Source organism: Anopheles coustani, chromosome 3 (genome assembly GCF_943734705.1).
Source record: "Anopheles coustani chromosome 3, idAnoCousDA_361_x.2, whole genome shotgun sequence".
NCBI lineage: Eukaryota > Metazoa > Arthropoda > Insecta > Diptera > Culicidae > Anopheles > Anopheles coustani.
In genome coordinates, this window is record NC_071288.1 from 45351318 (window position 1) to 45370615 (window position 19298).

The 19298-nt window shown below is 48.6% G+C and overlaps 1 protein-coding gene across 1 annotated transcript in view; it reads right to left on the reverse strand.

Moving 5' to 3' along the window:
* Positions 1–724: 724 nt before the first annotated feature.
* Positions 725–19298, reverse strand: part of LOC131259312 (neuropeptide SIFamide receptor-like) — a 104916-nt gene continuing 86342 nt past the window's right edge. The window contains exons 4-8 of the mRNA XM_058260769.1: positions 3046–3328; positions 2635–2969; positions 2297–2565; positions 1849–2211; positions 725–963 (exon numbers count right to left, since the gene is read on the reverse strand). Coding sequence (XP_058116752.1) covers positions 725–963; positions 1849–2211; positions 2297–2565; positions 2635–2969; positions 3046–3328 — 1489 coding nt within the window. The remainder of the gene's footprint in view (positions 964–1848; positions 2212–2296; positions 2566–2634; positions 2970–3045; positions 3329–19298) is intronic.

Genomic DNA, 19298 nt, shown 5'->3' on the forward strand with positions numbered 1-19298 from the left:
GTGGGAATATGTAATCCACTTTGGTAAGGGAATAATTATTTAAGGACACTTTGAATTATAGCAGTGGTACTTAGCAAAACGTTCGATAATTCGAAAGATAGAGAATGAGAGAAAGAATGAGACAAGAAAATCCTTTGACCGATATATACTCGGGTACTTACTAAAGAAAGATAAATTTAACAAAATAAAACCTGACAATAAAATATGCATTAAAGGCGTTCAACCACCTACGGATAAAATATTATGTATAGTTTTATTTTGCATGGGATAGAATTTTATCAGATAGAGTGTATCAAGAATTATACAATTATTTTTATTAATGGTTTTCAAACGAAATTTGTTTGTGAAACCAATCAACCATTTCAACCCAGTAAGAAAATATATTGCTTCCAAGGCCTTTGATTAGTAATTTTGACGACTGATGCCATAGAATAATTTTCATCTCTCGTATACATTAGAAAATAAATTAGCAATTTTCCAACCTCGAGGATTCACAAAAAGTGCTGTAGGAGGAAAAAAGGTGCGAAACGGAAAAAAAAATCAGAGGGATTTTACCCGAAAAACCTCGGTGTGATGCTTGCCTGTTGCCCATTTGGGTTTTGTGCGTTATTGCATGGTGCGAATGTTGCTTTCCAGTTGGTTTCCCTTATTGCAAACGACCCGCTCTGCCCTATATCTACGTGTTCTTCTCATAGAACGTAAGCTACCTCCTCCGTCTCGCACATTAGCCTTCGAAAAAGCCAATGTTTTTGCGCACCGGCGACGCGGAGCTGCACTGCGAGTCGGTCTTCTTCAGGATGGACGATATGTACGGGCCCTCGCCATTGCCCGCCCGGTGGATGGTGGTGACGGAGTCCTGCTTGGTGAGGCTGCCGCCCCGCCGCTGGTCGGCGAACGAGATCACCGAGTGCTGCTTCACCAGCTGGTGCCGCTTGAACGGGGCCGGCGTCGCACTCTCGTACACTACAATTAGCAAGAACAACAACGGATGGGGCGGATTAGTGGCGCTCAGTTCGCTAGTGGCCGCCGGGTGGCACTGCGGTCGGTGCTGGTGGTGGTGGTGCTGATGATGGTGCTGGTGCCGCCGTTCCTCGCCGACGGGTGACGACCAGCGTGTGCCGCCGAAGGGGAACCAGCGCCGCCGACGCCGCTCTTGGGTCCGCGCGGCCGGTGCTTGCTGGAGGATACATGCGCTGCATGCACTACGGTCGTGCACACTACCTAAGCTAAGTTCGGGCCTACTAATAGCGGCACAGCTACTACTGTCAGCGGCGCTGCTGCGTGGGAAATGGGTGGCGTGCGACTCTGATATGACACCCAGCGATCCCGCGTATCGCGCCCGGGGGGATCTTCCAACTACAATGGCATGCGGTGGTGGTGGTGGTGTGAGTGGTGTGGGTGTTGGTGGAGGTGCAGGTGGGTACGGTGCGGGGATGCAGTTATCAGTTATGCTATCGCTAACACTAACATTGACATTCGCATTCATATCGACATCGACATTCATATCATCATTATCATCATCATCATCATCATCATCAACATTAACATCAACAACGTCATCAGCATTGGTGTTTACATTGAGCTTCACGTCCACCGGACCCCGCGGATCTGACCCGACCGGGCGACTGGCGCCCCCCTCCAGGGGCCCAACTGCGCACAAAATGGCCGACGCGCAACAGTGGCTGTTGGCGGTCGGGATGGGCGAGGTGATTGGGTGCGTGCATGCGTGCGTTCGTGCATGGTGGCGTGCAGCCGGACGTGCGGGAGGGTGAGTTCGAGCAGGATGTTTCTGGGATGGTGGTGGGCGCCGTCCGCCGCGCACTCGCCACGAAGCGGGCAGCAGCTTACCTGATTTGGGCTCGTTGAACGAGAAGATCGAGTCCTGCTTGACCAGCTTGTGGCGCTTGTGCTCGATGATCGAGAGCACGCTGTCCTGGGAGGACAGGGACGCCGAGTACTTCTTACTGGCGGGGGTTCCCAGGACGCCGCCGACGCCTACGCCACCGTTGCTGTGCTCGATGTACGAGATCTGCGTGTCCTGCTTGCACAGGATGCCCTTGCGCGGTGGATCGATGTAGGATATCTGCGAGTCCTGGCGCGAGATCGAGTCCGAGGCGGAGCACTGCTTCGACAGCATGTCCCGCGACCCATTGCTGTCCTGCTTGAGCAGCATCTGCCTCGAGTTGTCACTATCCTGCCGATACAGGATCGCTAGCGAGGGGGAAGAAGGATAGACATCGGAAGAGGGAAAGTTAGTGCTCGGGCGATGGTGAGAATCGAGCGACGGAGATCGCACCTGATCGGGATGCCACACTGTCCTGCTTGAGCAGCAGCGACTGGCGCGAGATGCTGCTGTCCTGCTTGAGCAGCATGTGCCGCGAGAGGTCGCTGTTCTGTTTGGAGATGGCATGATGCTTCCGGCCGCCCTTCTCCTCATAGATGTACGACACCACGTCGGCCGACTTGACCGACGGACTGCCGCCGGCCCGCTTGCTGCCGTTGTGATAATGCGACGATTTGCGCGTACTGGTCGACGAGGACGCAATGGCGACAGTTTCGTAGTACCTGAAGAGAACAACAAATGAGTCAGTTTCAAACAACACCAGTGGCGCTCGGGGGCTCGCAACTCCTTACCGCAGTCTGCCGCAGCACTTGCGCGACCGGATGATCGCCGCAAAGCCCTTGCGGTACTTCTTGTTGAAGAACGCGTACAAGATCGGATTGATGCAGGAGTTGGACGCGCCGAGCCACTGCGCGATCGGGGTCGCGATCTGCAGCAGCTCCTCCTCGCTGCTCTCGAGTGCACCGCCCAGCTTGATGCGGGCGAAGATAACGTACAGAGGTAACCAGGAGAGGACAAACAGTATAACAACGACAACAAGCATTTTAACAACTTTGATTTTGGACTTCTGCTGCATCCGGTCCATCTGGGCGTCCTTGGAGTCGCCTGGAATCGAGCGGCGCCAGACCTGCCGAACGGAGGGGGTATCAAAAATGATGAAGCTAAAGCAGCGCGAACGCACGAGTGCGCCATCCAGAGCCTACCTTGATCCAGATCAGGATGTAGCAGATGGTGATAAGCGTCATCGGCAGCAGATAACAGGCAACAAGATTCGCTAGCAGAAAGTAGAGCGCCCCGTCCGTGCCGGGTGGCCACACTTCGACGCACAGCTTGATGTCGGGCGCCTCCGGGATGATCGGGACGAGCTCGAAGAACAGCGCCCACGGTACGGTCGAACCGAGCGCGATGATCCAGATGCACACGATCATGAACCGGGCCCGCCGCTTCGTGATCTGCAGCTTCAGTGGCCACCAGATGGCGAGGAACCTGCGTGGAATGGATTTGGTAACAAGGCAAACTCATGAGTCGATCGTACCAGCGGAATCGTTAATATTTTTATGGCTTGTTCGCGATAAAGTTTTATTTGGCTGGCAAAATTATTACACATTATTTTGATTGTTTAAATACATTCTTGGTTCAAAACGTATCACGAATAGTGTTGCGTCCGTAAACGTTAACCATCGACTGTACTGTGAATCACGAATTTTATGTTTTTTTTTCATCCATGAATACTTAAATCAGCTTTCACGTTGGTTTCATCGTCCATGAAAATGCAACCATGCGGTTTGGTCGGCACCTGATCGTACAGCTTCCGAGCCGGGTTTTTGACCATTGTTTTTTGTTTTAAGTTTCAATTTGGATGTTTACTAACTCGAAAACACTTAAAGCCTTCTTGAAGTTGGATTTGCCGTTCGGAAGAGCGGTCGGCGTTAAGATTTTTGGCCAAATTATAGTCCGAGATATTTGGGTTAGCTTGGATTTTCCAAATGGCTCTCACTCGCTGTGAACGATGCCCCCAACCGTATATTAACAACGCTACTTTGTGTTGCAAGCGTTTTAAAAAACGCGGTGTTTATTCGGGCTATCTTCACAGTCGAATCAAGAAAAGGAACCGCTTCCCTTCGTATCTTATATTTATACTCTCCGTATCGCGATGGCCGTTTCGCGATGGCCGGTTCATTTTCAAAATGCCCATCGGGGCCATCATGCGCGCATCTTGATCGGGCGAAATTTCGCCCAACCAAGGTAAGCAGTTAAGGAGTGTTTCTTTGACCTCTCTTACTCTATAAACCCTGCCTGTCACTGCCTGTCACTATTGTTTACTACTCGATTCCACTACCGCGTGGATACCAATCTAGTTTAAAAGTCGTCGGCCAGTGTTACTTTGTAACATTCTCCCCACCGGTATGCTACGTGAAGTGGCCTACCCCTGTTTCTGGCCGACATCTAACACAGCGATATTGACGGCCGGCCGTTCGATTATTCCGCTCAAAGTTTTAACTTGCACGCGTCGTACTTGCCCATCCGCGGATCGGTATGTTTTTATCACGTGCCCCCGTGGCCAGCTGTTCCGAGGGTTGTTTGTATCCGCTACGAGGACTAAGTCTCCCTCCTCAATTGGTTTAGTGGATTTGTGCCATTTAGTCCTCCTCGTCAGATGGGGTAAGTACTCGGTAACCCATCTATTCCAGAAAAGATCTGCGAACTGTTGTGCTGACTTCCATGACCTCCGGAGCGACGGCGGCGTGTCGTCAAATGGCACTGCTGGTTTACTACCGTTGGAACTCCCTAAAATGAAGTGATTGGGAGTTAGTGGGGCTTCGGCTTCATCTTCAACTGGTACGTCTGTCAACGGTCGCGAGTTTACAATCAACTCCACTTCACTCAAACTAGCTCGTAGCAGCTCGTCGGACGGGTTATGTGGAAGGGCCAGTTTGGTAAGCGTTTTCTTAATTGATTGTACCAGTCGTTCCCATGATCCTCCGAAATGTGGCGCAGCAGGTGGATTAAAAATCCATTTCGTTGTAGGTTGGACGAATTCTGTCATCAGGCGCTCTTGATCCACTGCTGCCATCGCTTCCCGTAGCTCACGTGAGGCTCCTACGAAGTTTGTGCCTCGATCACTGATGAACTCGAGAGGCATTCCCTTCCTCGTGATAAAGTTGCGGATCGCAAATATGCAGGAATCTGTAGAGAGGCTATGTGCAATTTCGATGTGGATCCCTCGCGTTGTCAGGCACGTAAATATGACTCCCCACCGTTTTTCAGCTCTTCTCCCCACTGAGACTAGCATCGGACCGAAGTAGTCAATTCCGGTGTACGAGAACGGTCGCTGAAATGCTGCTAGTCGCTGGGGCGGCAGATTTCCCATTGCGGGGTTTTGAGGGAGCGTACACTTTACCTTGCAGTATTGGCATCGGTGCCTTACCTGGTTGTACGTGGCCTTGAGCTGCGGGATGTGATACTTAAGGCGGACCTCATTGACGACTGTTTGGTGATTGGCGTGCTTGTACTTGCTGTGGTAACTGTTAATCAGCAGTTCAGTGACGTAGTGCCGTCGGGGGAGAATTATGGGGCGCTTGGTATCCTCGCCGACCCATACACATTTCTCGATCCTGCCTTTGATGCGTAGCACTCCATTCACATCCAGCATCGGGCTTAGCTTATACAGCGGGCTCGATTTCTGCAGTGGTCGCTTCCAAGGATGCTTCACACATTCTTTACTGCTGAGTACATGTATCTCGTCGGCATACTCAGATCTTTGTACATCTCGATAAATTGCGTTTTCTGCACGCTCCAGCTCTTCATGCGTCAGGCTATCAAGTTGTTTATGCTCTTTGGCTATGCCCTTCCTGCAATTTCCCAAAAAGCGGTATACATAAGCTACCGCCCTTAGTAGCCGTTGCCACTTTGAGAATCTGGTGAACTCGATATTTGGCGTCGTGACTGTGTGATGTAGCAGGCTATGTCGAATCTCCTCGCTTGTCTCTCCGGGTTTTTGTTCGACTATGGGCCACTGATCCTTTGGTTCCCATAGGAAATCAGGCCCACGGAACCACCTACTCGAGGGGCTGAGGTCTGGTGGCTTTTGCCATTTTGTTCCTTCATCCGCTACGTTGAGCCGTGTAGATAGCCAGTTCCACTCTTCCGGGTTTGTAGTATCTAGTAGCTCACTGACCCTAACTGCCACGAACTGGCTGTATCGGCGATGGTCGGATAGCAACCAACTCATAACGGTGCGCGAATCCGTCCAGAGGAATCGGTGAGTTATAGCAATTCGGTGGGATAACTGTATCGTCCCTGCTAAGCGGGCACCTATGACTGCGGCCTGAAGTTCGAGTCGTGGGATGGAAACGAACGTAATAGGGGCCACCTTCGTCTTTGAGCCTACTAGGGCGCACTCGATCACACCGTTTTCCTCGAATCGTAGGTAGGCGACGGCTGATGCCCCATTTTCACTGGCGTCGCAGAACATGTGGAGCTCTACTCTTTCTGCGTTGGCCGTCGTCTTACTCCGATAACACCTTGGGACGCTGACTCTTTGAACATTGGGCAACGCGGTTACCCAGATTTGCCACTTAACGGCGAGGTGTCCGATAACCTCGTCATCCCATGGGCTCTTAGCGCGCCAAAACTCCTGTAGAAGTATCTTCAGATACATGAGGAAGTTTCCTATTAGCCCCAAGGGATCATAAATTGCCATAAGCGTTTTTAGTACTATCCTCTTCGTAGGTGCTCGCTCACCAAGCAGCACTCGTGGATCGTACCTCGGGAATATTTTAAACGTGAACACGTCCGTCGCTGTGTTCCACCACATTCCAAGGACCTTTTCCGTTGACATTTCGCTCTCGACAGGAATGTCCACTCCGTTGTTCTCGTTGCCATTCAATAATATTTTCACCATGGTGGAATTGGACAGCCAATTCCGTATCTCAAACCCGCCTTGGGAGTGTATATACTGGACGTCACGGGCTAGATTTATGGCTTCTTGCTCTGTTTCTACGCTCGCGAGCATGTCGTCCACGTAATGCTCGTACTTTATACACTCCACAGCTTTGGGTAGTGTAGCCTCGAACCTTTCCGCATTTACGTTCTTGACGTAGTGCGCGGTGCTGGGTGAACACGCGGCACCGAATGTCATCACTTGTAGTACGTAATGCTGTGGGTCGCTACCGAGTTTCCCGTCGTTCCATAAGAACATTTGGCTGCGCTGGTCGCGAGGGTTCATGTCTACCTGGAAGAACATCTCGCGGATATCTCCCGTCACTGCCACCTTGTACTCTCTGAACTTAAACAGGACCATGAGTAGACTCACCAATTGGTCCGGGCCGGTGAGTAGCATGGAGTTTAGGCTTACTCCGTTCGCCTTTGCCGCCGCATCGAACACTACTCGAATCTTCCCAGGCTTATTCGGATTGGTCACCGGGAAGATCGGCAGGTACCAGTCGTTTGGCGTTCGAGTAACCTGCTCCTCGGGAGTGAGCTTTCTGACGTACCCTTTCTGCTCGTACTCCACGATCTTGTTGTGCATTGCTTTAGCCAGGTCGGGATCTCTTCGCAATTTTCTTTCGAGACACTCGTGTCGTTTTAGGGCCATTGCTCGGCTATCAGGTAACTTAACATCCTCGTACTTCCACAGCAGACCAGCCTCATAGCGATTATCCTTTAAGTGAACGCTGGTTCCAAGCAACATCAGCGCGCGTTCCTCATCCCGCGAACGTAAACTTGTAGTCGGTCGGTATATTCCAAGTGACTCTAGCGTGAAGTAGTCTTTCAATGCCATGTTTATTCTATCATCTCTTTCTTTGTTACACGGACAGATGTGGGCATTTACCGATGCCATCTTTACCTCTTTAGAGCCTTGTTGTCCGAACCGATTGCTCCTCTCGACGTCCTTGGTTTCCCGTCCAGGAGATACAGAGCGGACGGGGTTGTCCGACAAGACCCAGCTCTTCCACCAACGAGTGGTCCATAAAGGTCGCCGTCGAACCGTCATCCAACAGTGCGAGCGTATTGATGGTTCTGCCCTTTCCGTGCAGCGTCACCGGGATGTATTTGAGGAGCACACCATCATACGGACCAGCGTGGAGGTTGCAGCTCATCGTTTTCTCGGCGGCTCTTCCTGACTGGCGTTCTCGTACAAAATCCTCGTCGTGGAGCAGCTTGTTGTGCCGTCGGTTACACCCGTTCACACCGCACAACACATCCACACGACAGAAACGCGGATGTTTCTTCAGGCAGGTTCTGCACACGGCGTGGGTCTTGATGTACCGCCATCTCGAATTGACGTCCATGCCGAGAAATTTGCCGCACTCTGCCAGACTGGAACACTTCCCTGAACACCCGGAACAGGGTTCCCCATGATTCTCGGTGACGGGCTCTGCAGACTGACCTGAGACATGGACGTTTACGTTAGCGTACTTACGCGGGTGGCCTGAGCGACCACCACCTTCGCGTTGTAAGTCCCGGGAGATTGGCTTAACACCCTGGCAAGCTGCGCTGACTAGCTCCTTCATCCAATCGTTGAAGGCCAACAGTGTTGCCCCCCCGTTGATGTTCCGTTGGTAAAACCAGTTCAGCCTCACCGTCGGTGGCAGCTTCTCCACCAGCTCGTTCAACAGCGATCCTCCGCTGAGATACTCCTGTAGACCGCAGCTCTTCATCGCCGCACACAGGTTCCTGACCGCGACACCGTAATCGACCAGGGTGTCAAATCGGTCGTCCTTTGGTGGTGGCATCCGTCGAATTTTGGTCATCAACGACTCCACAATGAGCTCCGGGCGGCCATAGCACTCTGTCAGGATGTCGATTGCCTCCGGTACGCTTGACGGATGGTATAAGCAACTTTCCACGGCGTCCCGTGCCTTCCCCTTAAGGCACTGCTGAAGTCGAAGTAAGTTCTCCTCGTTGGTGTACCCGCAGATGGCCGTAGAGTGTTTATAGTTGGCAATAAACACCGACCACTCCTGCGGGTCCCCGGAGAACGTTGGCAACTCTCGGCTCGTGCACTTTCTTGCCGAAAGTTGGCTTTGGTTCAGCAGCTCGAAGCTTTCGGAGTGGCTTCCGTTCACTGCTGGTTCCGGCTGCCTCGCAGTGACGCGCGTAGACTGCCGGAGTGAGGCGTGAAGTAGGCGTCGTTTTTCCTCCTGCCGACGCTTTTCGCACTCCTCTATGACGCGCAATTTTTCTTCGAGCATTCGTTGCTCACACTGCTCGTCGATCCGTTTGAATTCCGCTTCCAGCGCTACATTGGAGTGTGCGGCTGCAGCACTTAAACCGCGATGGCGGATCTGTTCGTGATGGCGCACTTTCTCCAGTATGCCGCCATGCTCGCCTGGCGCGCTTCGCGCGCGCGCATTTTCACATTCAACATCCATCGCTCTGTATTCGTCGTCGAGCTCATCCGCGATAGACGACGCTGAGTCAATGACGATGTCGCCAAGCTCCTTCATCACGGCCGCTAGCTCACGCTTGGCGTACCGAGCTCTCCGCACTAACTCGTCCACTTCGCTCACGGATGACCCTCTTGACGTTGGCCTTTCCGTGGCGGGCCGCATGATCGTTGAGCTGGCCAACGGGTCCGAAGTGGCCGGCTGCACACTTCTCCTGCTTGGTGGCCTCTCGGTGGCGGGCGGATGCTGCTCCTGCCCTGTACCAACGAGCTCCTCGGTGCGCGGGGCCACTGGACGGAACATCACTTTTCTCGTAGGTTTGTAACACGATCCGCGAATGATCCTTCTGGTCACTATGCGACTCAATCGCGTTTACCTCGAACGGCGAATGTTCCTGGGTGTAGTCGCGACTCAATCGCGTGAACTTATCACCTCCCGTTCGACGGAAAACACTCGCGGGTTTCCTTATTACTTATCCCGTTCAACGGGAACCACTACGCGCGTTTTTTAAAAAATGTGAACGATGCCCCCAACCGTATATTAACAACGCTACTTTGTGTTGCAAGCGTTTTAAAAAACGCGGTGTTTATTCGGGCTATCTTCACAGTCGAATCAAGAAAAGGAACCGCTTCCCTTCGTATCTTATATTTATACTCTCCGTATCGCGATGGCCGTTTCGCGATGGCCGGTTCATTTTCAAAATGCCCATCGGGGCCATCATGCGCGCATCTTGATCGGGCGAAATTTCGCCCAACCAAGGTAAGCAGTTAAGGAGTGTTTCTTTGACCTCTCTTACTCTATAAACCCTGCCTGTCACTGCCTGTCACTATTGTTTACTACTCGATTCCACTACCGCGTGGATACCAATCTAGTTTAAAAGTCGTCGGCCAGTGTTACTTTGTAACACTCGCAATTGACGATTCACGGTTCCACTCCATCGCTCAGTTTGCACCTTCCGGGCAGCCGTCTGTTTTTTCTTGTACTTTTTAATCACTCACGCGACGGTCGATTTAACAAACTTAACCGTTTTGCTAGCTCCCGAGATGACACTGATAGATTCTGCAGATAGTTGTGCACAATTAGTTTTCGCTTCTCCTCTTGCATGTCAAAATATCTTGGACCAGGAATAACTAAATTGCGTGAAAATTTGACCAACTAAAGTATATACTTTTGTCACCAAACGGTGTAAAAATTGTCCATTTTTGTGCACGGGAGGGCTCCGCTATCATTCAAACAAACTGCCCCATTTCTAAATGAACCAAGCCTTAGTTTGTTCCCTTTGAAGTAATCTATTCTTCGAGGGTTAATGATTTTTAACCAATTCTAGAAGCCACTTTCATCTCAAAATTTGCATAAAGTTACGATACAAGATTAACTTATATCAGGTTCGGTTTATGAAGTTAAAAAGGATAGTTTTTAATATGTTTGCGATGTGCATAGATCTTCAGATCTTTTTCTCAGCTTACAACATCGTAAAATGGAGTTTTTCGTACAGAGGACGATCGGCTCTTGTAGGAAGATTTTCTGTTTTTGACTTTTAAAATTCAAATGGATGGCATTCAATGGTTCATAATACCTGATTTTTGGTACGACCGGTACTTTCTACATTGGTATGGGATTTTGGTGACTGGTATGCAATTATGGGAGTGGACACTTACTACCAGTGAGTACTTCATAATATAACGAAAGATGAGCGTTGGTTCATGTACACTCGACCGAGCTAGCAAGTGCACTCTAACATCGAGGAAGAAGGCACAAGCAACCCATTCAACAAAGCGTACCACTAGCCATCGAGAGTGCGACTAAATCTTTTCGAAACCATCGACTGTACGATCCAATGTGTGTAGCTTAACCGGTAGCGCCACGTTGTTCCTAATCACCTTAAAACGTAGTCCTGTTTCACTGAAACTCTTATGTAAGAAGGGCCCTTTCGGCTTCACCGGGCGTTACTTTTAACCGTATATTACTTTGCGTTCCGGGCAGGAGTTGAGATCCCGTAAACTGCTACTACTTCTATTACCATTACTACTGAACTACGTCATAATGAACCGTTTAGTGGTTTGGCGTTTCGTGTCGTGAGACATCCATTCGAGTTTTCCACAGCACCGGTGCAGTGGTAGACGTACGCTATTGGAAGTAGTTCCTTGCCCTTTGCGAGGTTCCAAAAGTGTACCCGCCCACACAACACGTATGCATGTAAATCGAATATCAACTTGAAATAATCGTACTTCTATGCAATATGATTGAATCGTAAATGATGCAAAAATAATGCCTATACGTACAAAAGTGGAGGCGCTAACCGTACATTGTTCAAAATGTATATGTTTAGTCGCATATTTTCTAAGTTGGCATCATATACGACTTACGATATACATCAGCCGTACATGGTTCGTTCATCTATACGTATGCATAAAGAAAATCGTATTACATTCTTAATCGGCATCATATGCAACAAAGAATAAACATTGCTCGTACATTGTTTATGCATAATGCGAATCCGATTCGAAATATACTAATATGAGATTCGATTTATTCAACTTAATACGACTTCGTGTTGTGTAGGCGCTTTTCTCACTCACTCGCTCGCCATGGAGAGGTTGGTTATTTTTAGCAACCATTTTCGGGATGTCCCTATTGATGAATGCTGGTACCAGCACACAGTATTCCTAACCCCATCCATACTCCGCATCGTAATGAAAAACGACGTCGTGGTTATGCTATCGTTATGCACAACCGTGACGTGCACAGATGCAAATCGCGACGTGAGCTACCGAAACCCAGGCGTAGAGTGCTTTCCCTGCAGGAAGCAGGACCGTTCATCGTCAATAGAGATCGTGAACCATCCGAGATGCACAGGGGGCGGGGTGGATAGCAGGCCTGCGGCGAGGGTTGAAGTATCCCTACTCCAATGGCATGCAGCTGCCAGAGTTCGCCTTTGGAACGCTGGAGCGCAATGAATTTCGAGTGCTCCGACCTGAAGTGCATCCCGTTTTCGTACGCTGCAGCACTCGGTCGGTCTCGGTCGCAATTCGGAACCGAGCGGGATCTACTGGCCGGTGTGCAAAAGGTTAAAGGTCACTTACACACAAACACACGGCAGCCATGCGGAAAACCACTACAATCTCCGGCTGGCCACAATTTGCAAGGTGGAAATGCAAACCACAGTGCGCAAGGGTAGGCAACAAGCTTGTTGGATGTGGTTTGGCACGAAACAAGTAAACAGCATAACAACAACCTGATCCTTCCATTCCCTAGCTCTATTTATCGCACGCTGTTTTAAGTTTTCCGTGCTCTTAAATATGCGCCTTGCAACCGGTGTTCCCTTTAACCTTTCCGTCTGACATTACGTCAAATTGATATAGAACGAACCGTTGAAGGTGGATTTCGGCGGGAATCGGCCGAGGGTTGCGGAAAAGCTTGTGGTCATACTCTCTTTAGTTTTTCACTACTCACTTGTTTTCTCACCTCCTTCCATATGATGTGAACGAATACATTTAACTTTTATGAATCCACTGCGGTTGTCGGAGGTTAATTAGGTTGTTGCAACTATTGCCATCGGGTAGGACGAGATTGTTACAGGTGGGGGCAATTGAAGTCTCTCTATTTGAATGATTTCGCGACATATTTCACGCTGCTTGAATGTTTCATTGCGTCCATTTTCATAGTGCGCCGGAAGGTTTCTTCCAAGAAAGAGGACTCCGTCGCGGTACCGTAGAAACCGGAACCGGTACCACATTGTCCATCTGATGGGGCTCGTGTGTGTGTGTGTGTCTGTGTGTGCACGTTAACCGAGAGGAAGCGAGTTCTCTACCCCAAACAATGCGGTGTCATTGTGGCATCGGTGGCAACTAGTTCCGATGTCCATCACTCCCACACCCACACACACATGCTCAGTGGAATGGTTTGGAAACAAAACAACACGGTCGGTTACGGTGGTGTGCTTCTGGCTCTTGCCGGGGTTTTTGGGTGAGAAAATTTAACTAACTTTGGAAAATTTCTCCAGGATCGGAAAAAGCGGCTGAGCCCCGTCGGTCCCATTGGCGGCGCTAGAGCTCACCACGTGGTGACGTGGCGGGGAGGAAAGTTCCGAAAATGTGAACTAGCGATGCATCCGAGCGCAACCCTGCCTGCCCTTGGGGCTTCTGGGTGAGACATACTCGTTACGCTTGCGGCCGTTTTCATGTGGAATTGTTGGGAAAAGTCGCCATCACTCGGAAGGAATCAGTCTGCGGGACTGGAGGGCAGAAGCGGCCGAAACTCATTGGTAAAGTTGGTTTTTCGCATCGTAGTTTGTGGGTTAATATGAAGGAGGTAAAAAAAGGCGAAAGGAAACTCTCGCCACACTGGAATGTATTAAATAACGATGGTCGCGTAAATTTTTCCCAACAGTTACAATCATGGCGTCGGCTTGGGCGGTAGTGTCAAGTGCTAGGAAATTTAACATTGGTAAAAAGTGAAACATGCGGAAGTACAAGGAAATTTATAAATTATGAGCTTCTACGAAAAGGAAAAGGAGCTGGAAGCTATTGAATTATTTTGAATTTTTTAATTTATTTTGAAGATAATTAGAATTGTTCTCTATTTCTATACCACTAGTTACAGATTGATTCAATCAATTTGTGTAGTAGACATCATAAGTTTTGAAAGTGAACCTTCTCAAAAGCTCCCAGTTTTACCATAAAATATTTTTAAAGGCACTCAGAAACAAGTAATGTATCACAAGAGTATAAATCTAGTTGTTAACTGTTGGAACCTACTTATGTAAAACAATACTTTGAAGATACGGTCAGAAAATTACTTTTGTGTTTTGTGATAAAACAATAACTTTATTATAATAAACACATTAAAAATACAAGATACTAATAACAGATTAAAACTGGCGGACCGTCACGACGACGCGTCCGCTCCGCTCGAGATGCCGATCAGAAGAGATCTCCTTTTCACCTCTTTACATCGCAGGACACTTCTCCACTGACAGCCTCCTGTCAGTGAGAGTGTCAGTCGGTCCATCGCTCTCTGCTAGCCGCTGGGTCGACGCGGTGCGGCTGCTAACATCCCCCCTCTTTAATTCTGCCGATACTGGTCCATCCACAGCGGCGGCCTTCGGACTCGCGAAGATCGGCGTAGCGTCCGTACCGGAGATGGTGATCTACTATCTGCCGTTGCAAATCCTGGGGAGTTAGCGGACCTCGGTGTTTCAGGACATTCTTCTGGTGGGCGAGAATGGGATGACACTGAGGACGAAAACGAAGACGTTAACACACAAGGAGACGACGATAATGACGGTGACGACGGTGATGATGATGATGACGACGACGTTGCCGGTGATGACGATGACGATTCCCTACCAGGAACTATCACAGGTTGCTCAATATCACGGGTGCATGGTAGCGCTGTTTTGGATTCATTGAGGTCCCAGGCCTCTAGCAATATATCCAAAGCCATCGAAGGTTGCTGACTATCTCGGTTTTGCTCAAGAAGTTTGCTGCTATCGGCTAATCGCGGTCTCAACTGGTTAATGTGTGAAACCTGCTTTCCACCAGTTGATTTCAAAATTTTGTACATCACCTTTCCTACACGTTGTTCAATCTCTCCAGCGATCCATTTCCACGTGTTCTGCTTGTACTCCTTGGCATATACAAGGTCACCAATGTTATAACGTCTTCTATGATGGGTTTGATCACAACCAGGCTTAGGCTTTGGAGGTATTCTGAGTAGCTCGAGGCACGTACGTATTCTACGCCCGAACATCAACTCTGCCGGTGATTTATGTTCTTGCAAAAGCTTATGGGGCGTACTCCTATATGTAAGCAAAAACACGTCTAGAGCTTCTTGTAACGTCCTCTTCCCCTCCTTAATTTTCTTAAGCGCTCTCTTGAATGTGTCGACAAAACGTTCTGCCTGCCCGTTTGACTGCGGGTGGTACGGTGCAATTCTGATGTGTTCAATCCCGTTGCTATTGCAGAAATCCGCAAACTCTGAACTGGTAAATTGCCTCCCGTTGTCACTCACAATACAGCTCGGCATACCGAGGCGGGAGCACAATCCTCGTAAAATCTCCACAGTTGCAGCAGCAGAAATACGTGTAGTTGGTACAATTTCAGGCCATTTCGAGTAGGAATCTATGGCCAGTAAAAAGTATACCCCTTCAATCGGACCAGCATAATCTATGTGTATTCGCTGCCATGGCACACTAGTCGTTGGCCATTGTACTGGAGTACTATGCGCTGGTGATTTTGCGACAGAGAGACATGATTTACATGTTTTAACCATTCTCTCTATGTCAGCATCGATTTGTGGCCAATAAACATAGCTTCTGGCTATTCCTTTCATCCTCTCAATTCCAGGGTGCCCAATATGCATCATTTGTAATACCTTGTGACGTTGCGATGCCGGTATTACTAGACGTTCTCCAAAAATGATGCAATTTTCCGCTGTTGAAAGGGACTCGCGTCTTACAAAGAACCTTCCTAGCTCTTGTCCTTCCACTTTGGCTGGCCACCCATTCTGGACGTAATCATGCACTAACCGAAGTACAGGATCCTTTCTAGTCTCACGAACGACATCATTGAATGACAGCGGTAAGAACGTCGCTGCATTCTTCACTAGGGCTTCCATATCGTTTTCCAACTCCATGCTCGCGATGATGAAATCTTCTTCTGGCTTCTCATGTCTGTCTATTAGCCGGGATAATACATCTGCATTTCCAAACTTCTCTGTAGGGACATATTCTATGTCAAAATCATAGAGAAGTAATGTCAATGCAAATCTTTGCAGTCTATTCGCAGTGTAAACTGGAATCCCTTTTTTACTGCCAAATATCCGAAGAAGTGGTTGGTGGTCCGTTTGTAACCGGAAATGTCTGCCGAATATCATTCGATGAAATTTGGTTACAGCATAAATAATGGCAAGTCCTTCACGATCAGGTTGACTGTATCTCTGTTCTGCAGCTGTCAATGCCCGCGAAGCATGTTGAACTACTTTAAGGGTGCCATCTGGGAACTTATGGGCAATAGTAGCTCCTACTCCAAATGATGATGCATCTGCTGACACAATAATCTCAAGCTTCGGGTTGTAGTGGGTCAACAGCAGATCTGAAGATAATATTTTCTTGAACTGCTCAAACGCATGTTGACATTTTTGAGTCCACTGGAACGCAGTACCCTCCTTGAGAAGATCATCAAGTGGCTGACGTAACATCCGCATGTTACGAACGAATTTGCCGTAGAAGTTAATAGCTCCCAAAAAGGAACGCACTCCTGATACATCCGTCGGTGGTTGAAGTTTTGTAATAGCCATTATTTTATCAGGGTCCGGACGCAATCCTTTTTCATCTAGAATATGACCCAAGTATCTTATTTGGGACTGATTAAAGCTGCACTTACTTGGCCTTATCGTAAATCCGTATTCTTGAAGCCTCTGCAATACCGCTCGTAAATTCCGATCATGAGCATCCACAGTGTTTCCTCCGATCACAATATCGTCCATGTACGCAGCTACTCCTTCTAGCCCCGCCAGCATTGTATCGATGAGCTGTTGAAAAGCTCCTGGGGCTGCCTTTACTCCTGGGGGCAAACGGTTATACCTATATAAACCGCGGTGTGTATTAACCGTGAGTAGCTCGCGACTCTGCTCTGCCACTTCTACCTGTAGAAAGGCATCGGAAAGATCTAACTGGCTGAAAATAGAGCAGGTGCTTAGATTAGCGAATATTTCCTCCGGCAGCGGTAACGGGTATTGGTGTGACATCAGTGCTTCATTTAAACCAGTCGAGTAATCACCACAAATTCTGATGGTTCCATTCGCCTTCCGTACGACAACTATTGGTGCCGCCCATTCAGAATACTCGACGGGAGTGATGATACCTTCACTCTCCAAACGATGCAACTCTCCTTCCACTGCTTGTCGCATGGCATAAGCCACTGGCCTCTTCGGACGAAATATTGCACTGACTCCTTCCTTCAGGACCAAACTAATCTTTGCCTTAACGCAACACCCAAGCTTCGGTGCGAAGAGTGTCGGGAACGATATTTTCAAACTTGCAACTGCATCCTGCACAACATTTATCTGGTTGCAGATCGATGATAATGGGACATCCCATAGACCAAATTTGTCCATTATGTCCGTTCCCAACAAAAGCAGATTGCAACTCGCAACTCTTATTAGGCACTGCTGCTGGTGACGTCCAATCGTAACTGCACATTTAAATTCACCCAATATTTGTACCAAATTACCGGACGCTGACCTGGCATTTATTCCAGTCGGCCACAGCGTCGGCCTGCCCATGTTGCACCATACATCTCTTGAAATGATACTAATTTCAGCGCCCGTGTCCACCATCATCGACACTGGTGTGTGATCTAATATCACATTTACATGGCCACGACGGCCACTGTACACTGTGTTCACTAGAACCGTTTTAATGGATTGCTTTCGTTTATTGCGCCATCTTTGGGCTGATGCACAAAAACCTTCTTTATGCCCTATAACGTGGCATCTTTGGCATTTGTGGGACTTCTTCGGACAATTTTGCGCGAAATGCCCTCCACCACAAAGCCAACATTTTACTTTTTTCTCTTGCGGTCTGGAAAATTTTGATTTATAATTCAGGTCTCGCACAACCGCAATACTTTTCTCCGATTTAGCTATCATAGCGGTGTCACGCTTTAAGCTGACCAAACGCTTGCATTCATCGGTCATCTGGGCCAGGGTAAGCACTCTCCTTTCTTCCAGGCAGCTTAGTAGCCGGATGCGTGTCTCTGTGTGGGACTCCTCTTTCAACCCACACACGAACACTAGACATTTCAGCTCTTCTTCCGACATCCCGTTCATTGTGGACTCGATAACGGCTCTGTTAACTCGGCACGAATACATTACAAAATCTTCATCTGGTAGCTTTTGCAGATTCAAACAACGGAAACATTTTTCAATCTTCGACGTTGGGGAACCAAATAACTTTTTCAACTTTTCCACCGTGGTTTTAAAATCGAATTCGTTTGGTTTTGCCGGTAGCACATGGCTTGCGTATTTTTCATGCTCGGCCAGTCCTAACTTTCTCAGTAACAACCTGACACGAGCGGCGTCGTCCAACCCCTCCGTGTCCTTTTCGAATAAATCCTCGTACCTGCTGTACCATCCGGTAAAGGTTACGCGATCTTCCCGGTCGAACTGGAATTCTTTAATGTTGTTCGCTAAAGACTCGATCGTTCTCGCCGTGTCCGTCGGCTCTTTAGCTTTTAAAACCGCAAAAAGTTCCGTCACCAATTTCTCCTGCTGGTTCAGGAACGCTTGCTGCTGCTGCTGCATAGCTTCCCGCTGCTGTTTGAAGATTTCCTGAATCCAGCTTGATTCAGGATCAGCTTGCCGATGTGAGCCATTAACCTCGCGCGATGGCTGCTGCTCACGATGCGCCTCCATTGCACTTTTGTAATGCGCGACCGTTGACCTCTTTACTTAACAACGTGCCGTGCGCCTTTTTTTCATTTGCCGCGTACAATCGTCTCTCTACCTCGTCGCCACTTTTGTGTTTTGTGATAAAACAATAACTTTATTATAATAAACACATTAAAAATACAAGATACTAATAACAGATTAAAACTGGCGGACCGTCACGACGACGCGTCCGCTCCGCTCGAGATGCCGATCAGAAGAGATCTCCTTTTCACCTCTTTACATCGCAGGACACTTCTCCACTGACAGCCTCCTGTCAGTGAGAGTGTCAGTCGGTCCATCGCTCTCTGCTAGCCGCTGGGTCGACGCGGTGCGGCTGCTAACAATTACGGAAGAGTGAAAAACTATGATGTGTTTAAAACGTTAAGAAACAGTGGTTCTTATTTAATGGATAAATAAAAAGTGGTTATAATTATTACAAACGATCGTTGTAGAATTTTTTCTTTTGTATGTCAAAATTAAAAAAAATAAACAAAATGATTATTGATATCAAAGCAATCTAGAAAGCTGTCTATAAAAGAAGCACACCCCGAACATATCAGTTAGTCTTTGAGCAACCAGTCAATCTGAAGGATATATATAATAAACCAGTTTCACTATTTACAAGAGGTTAT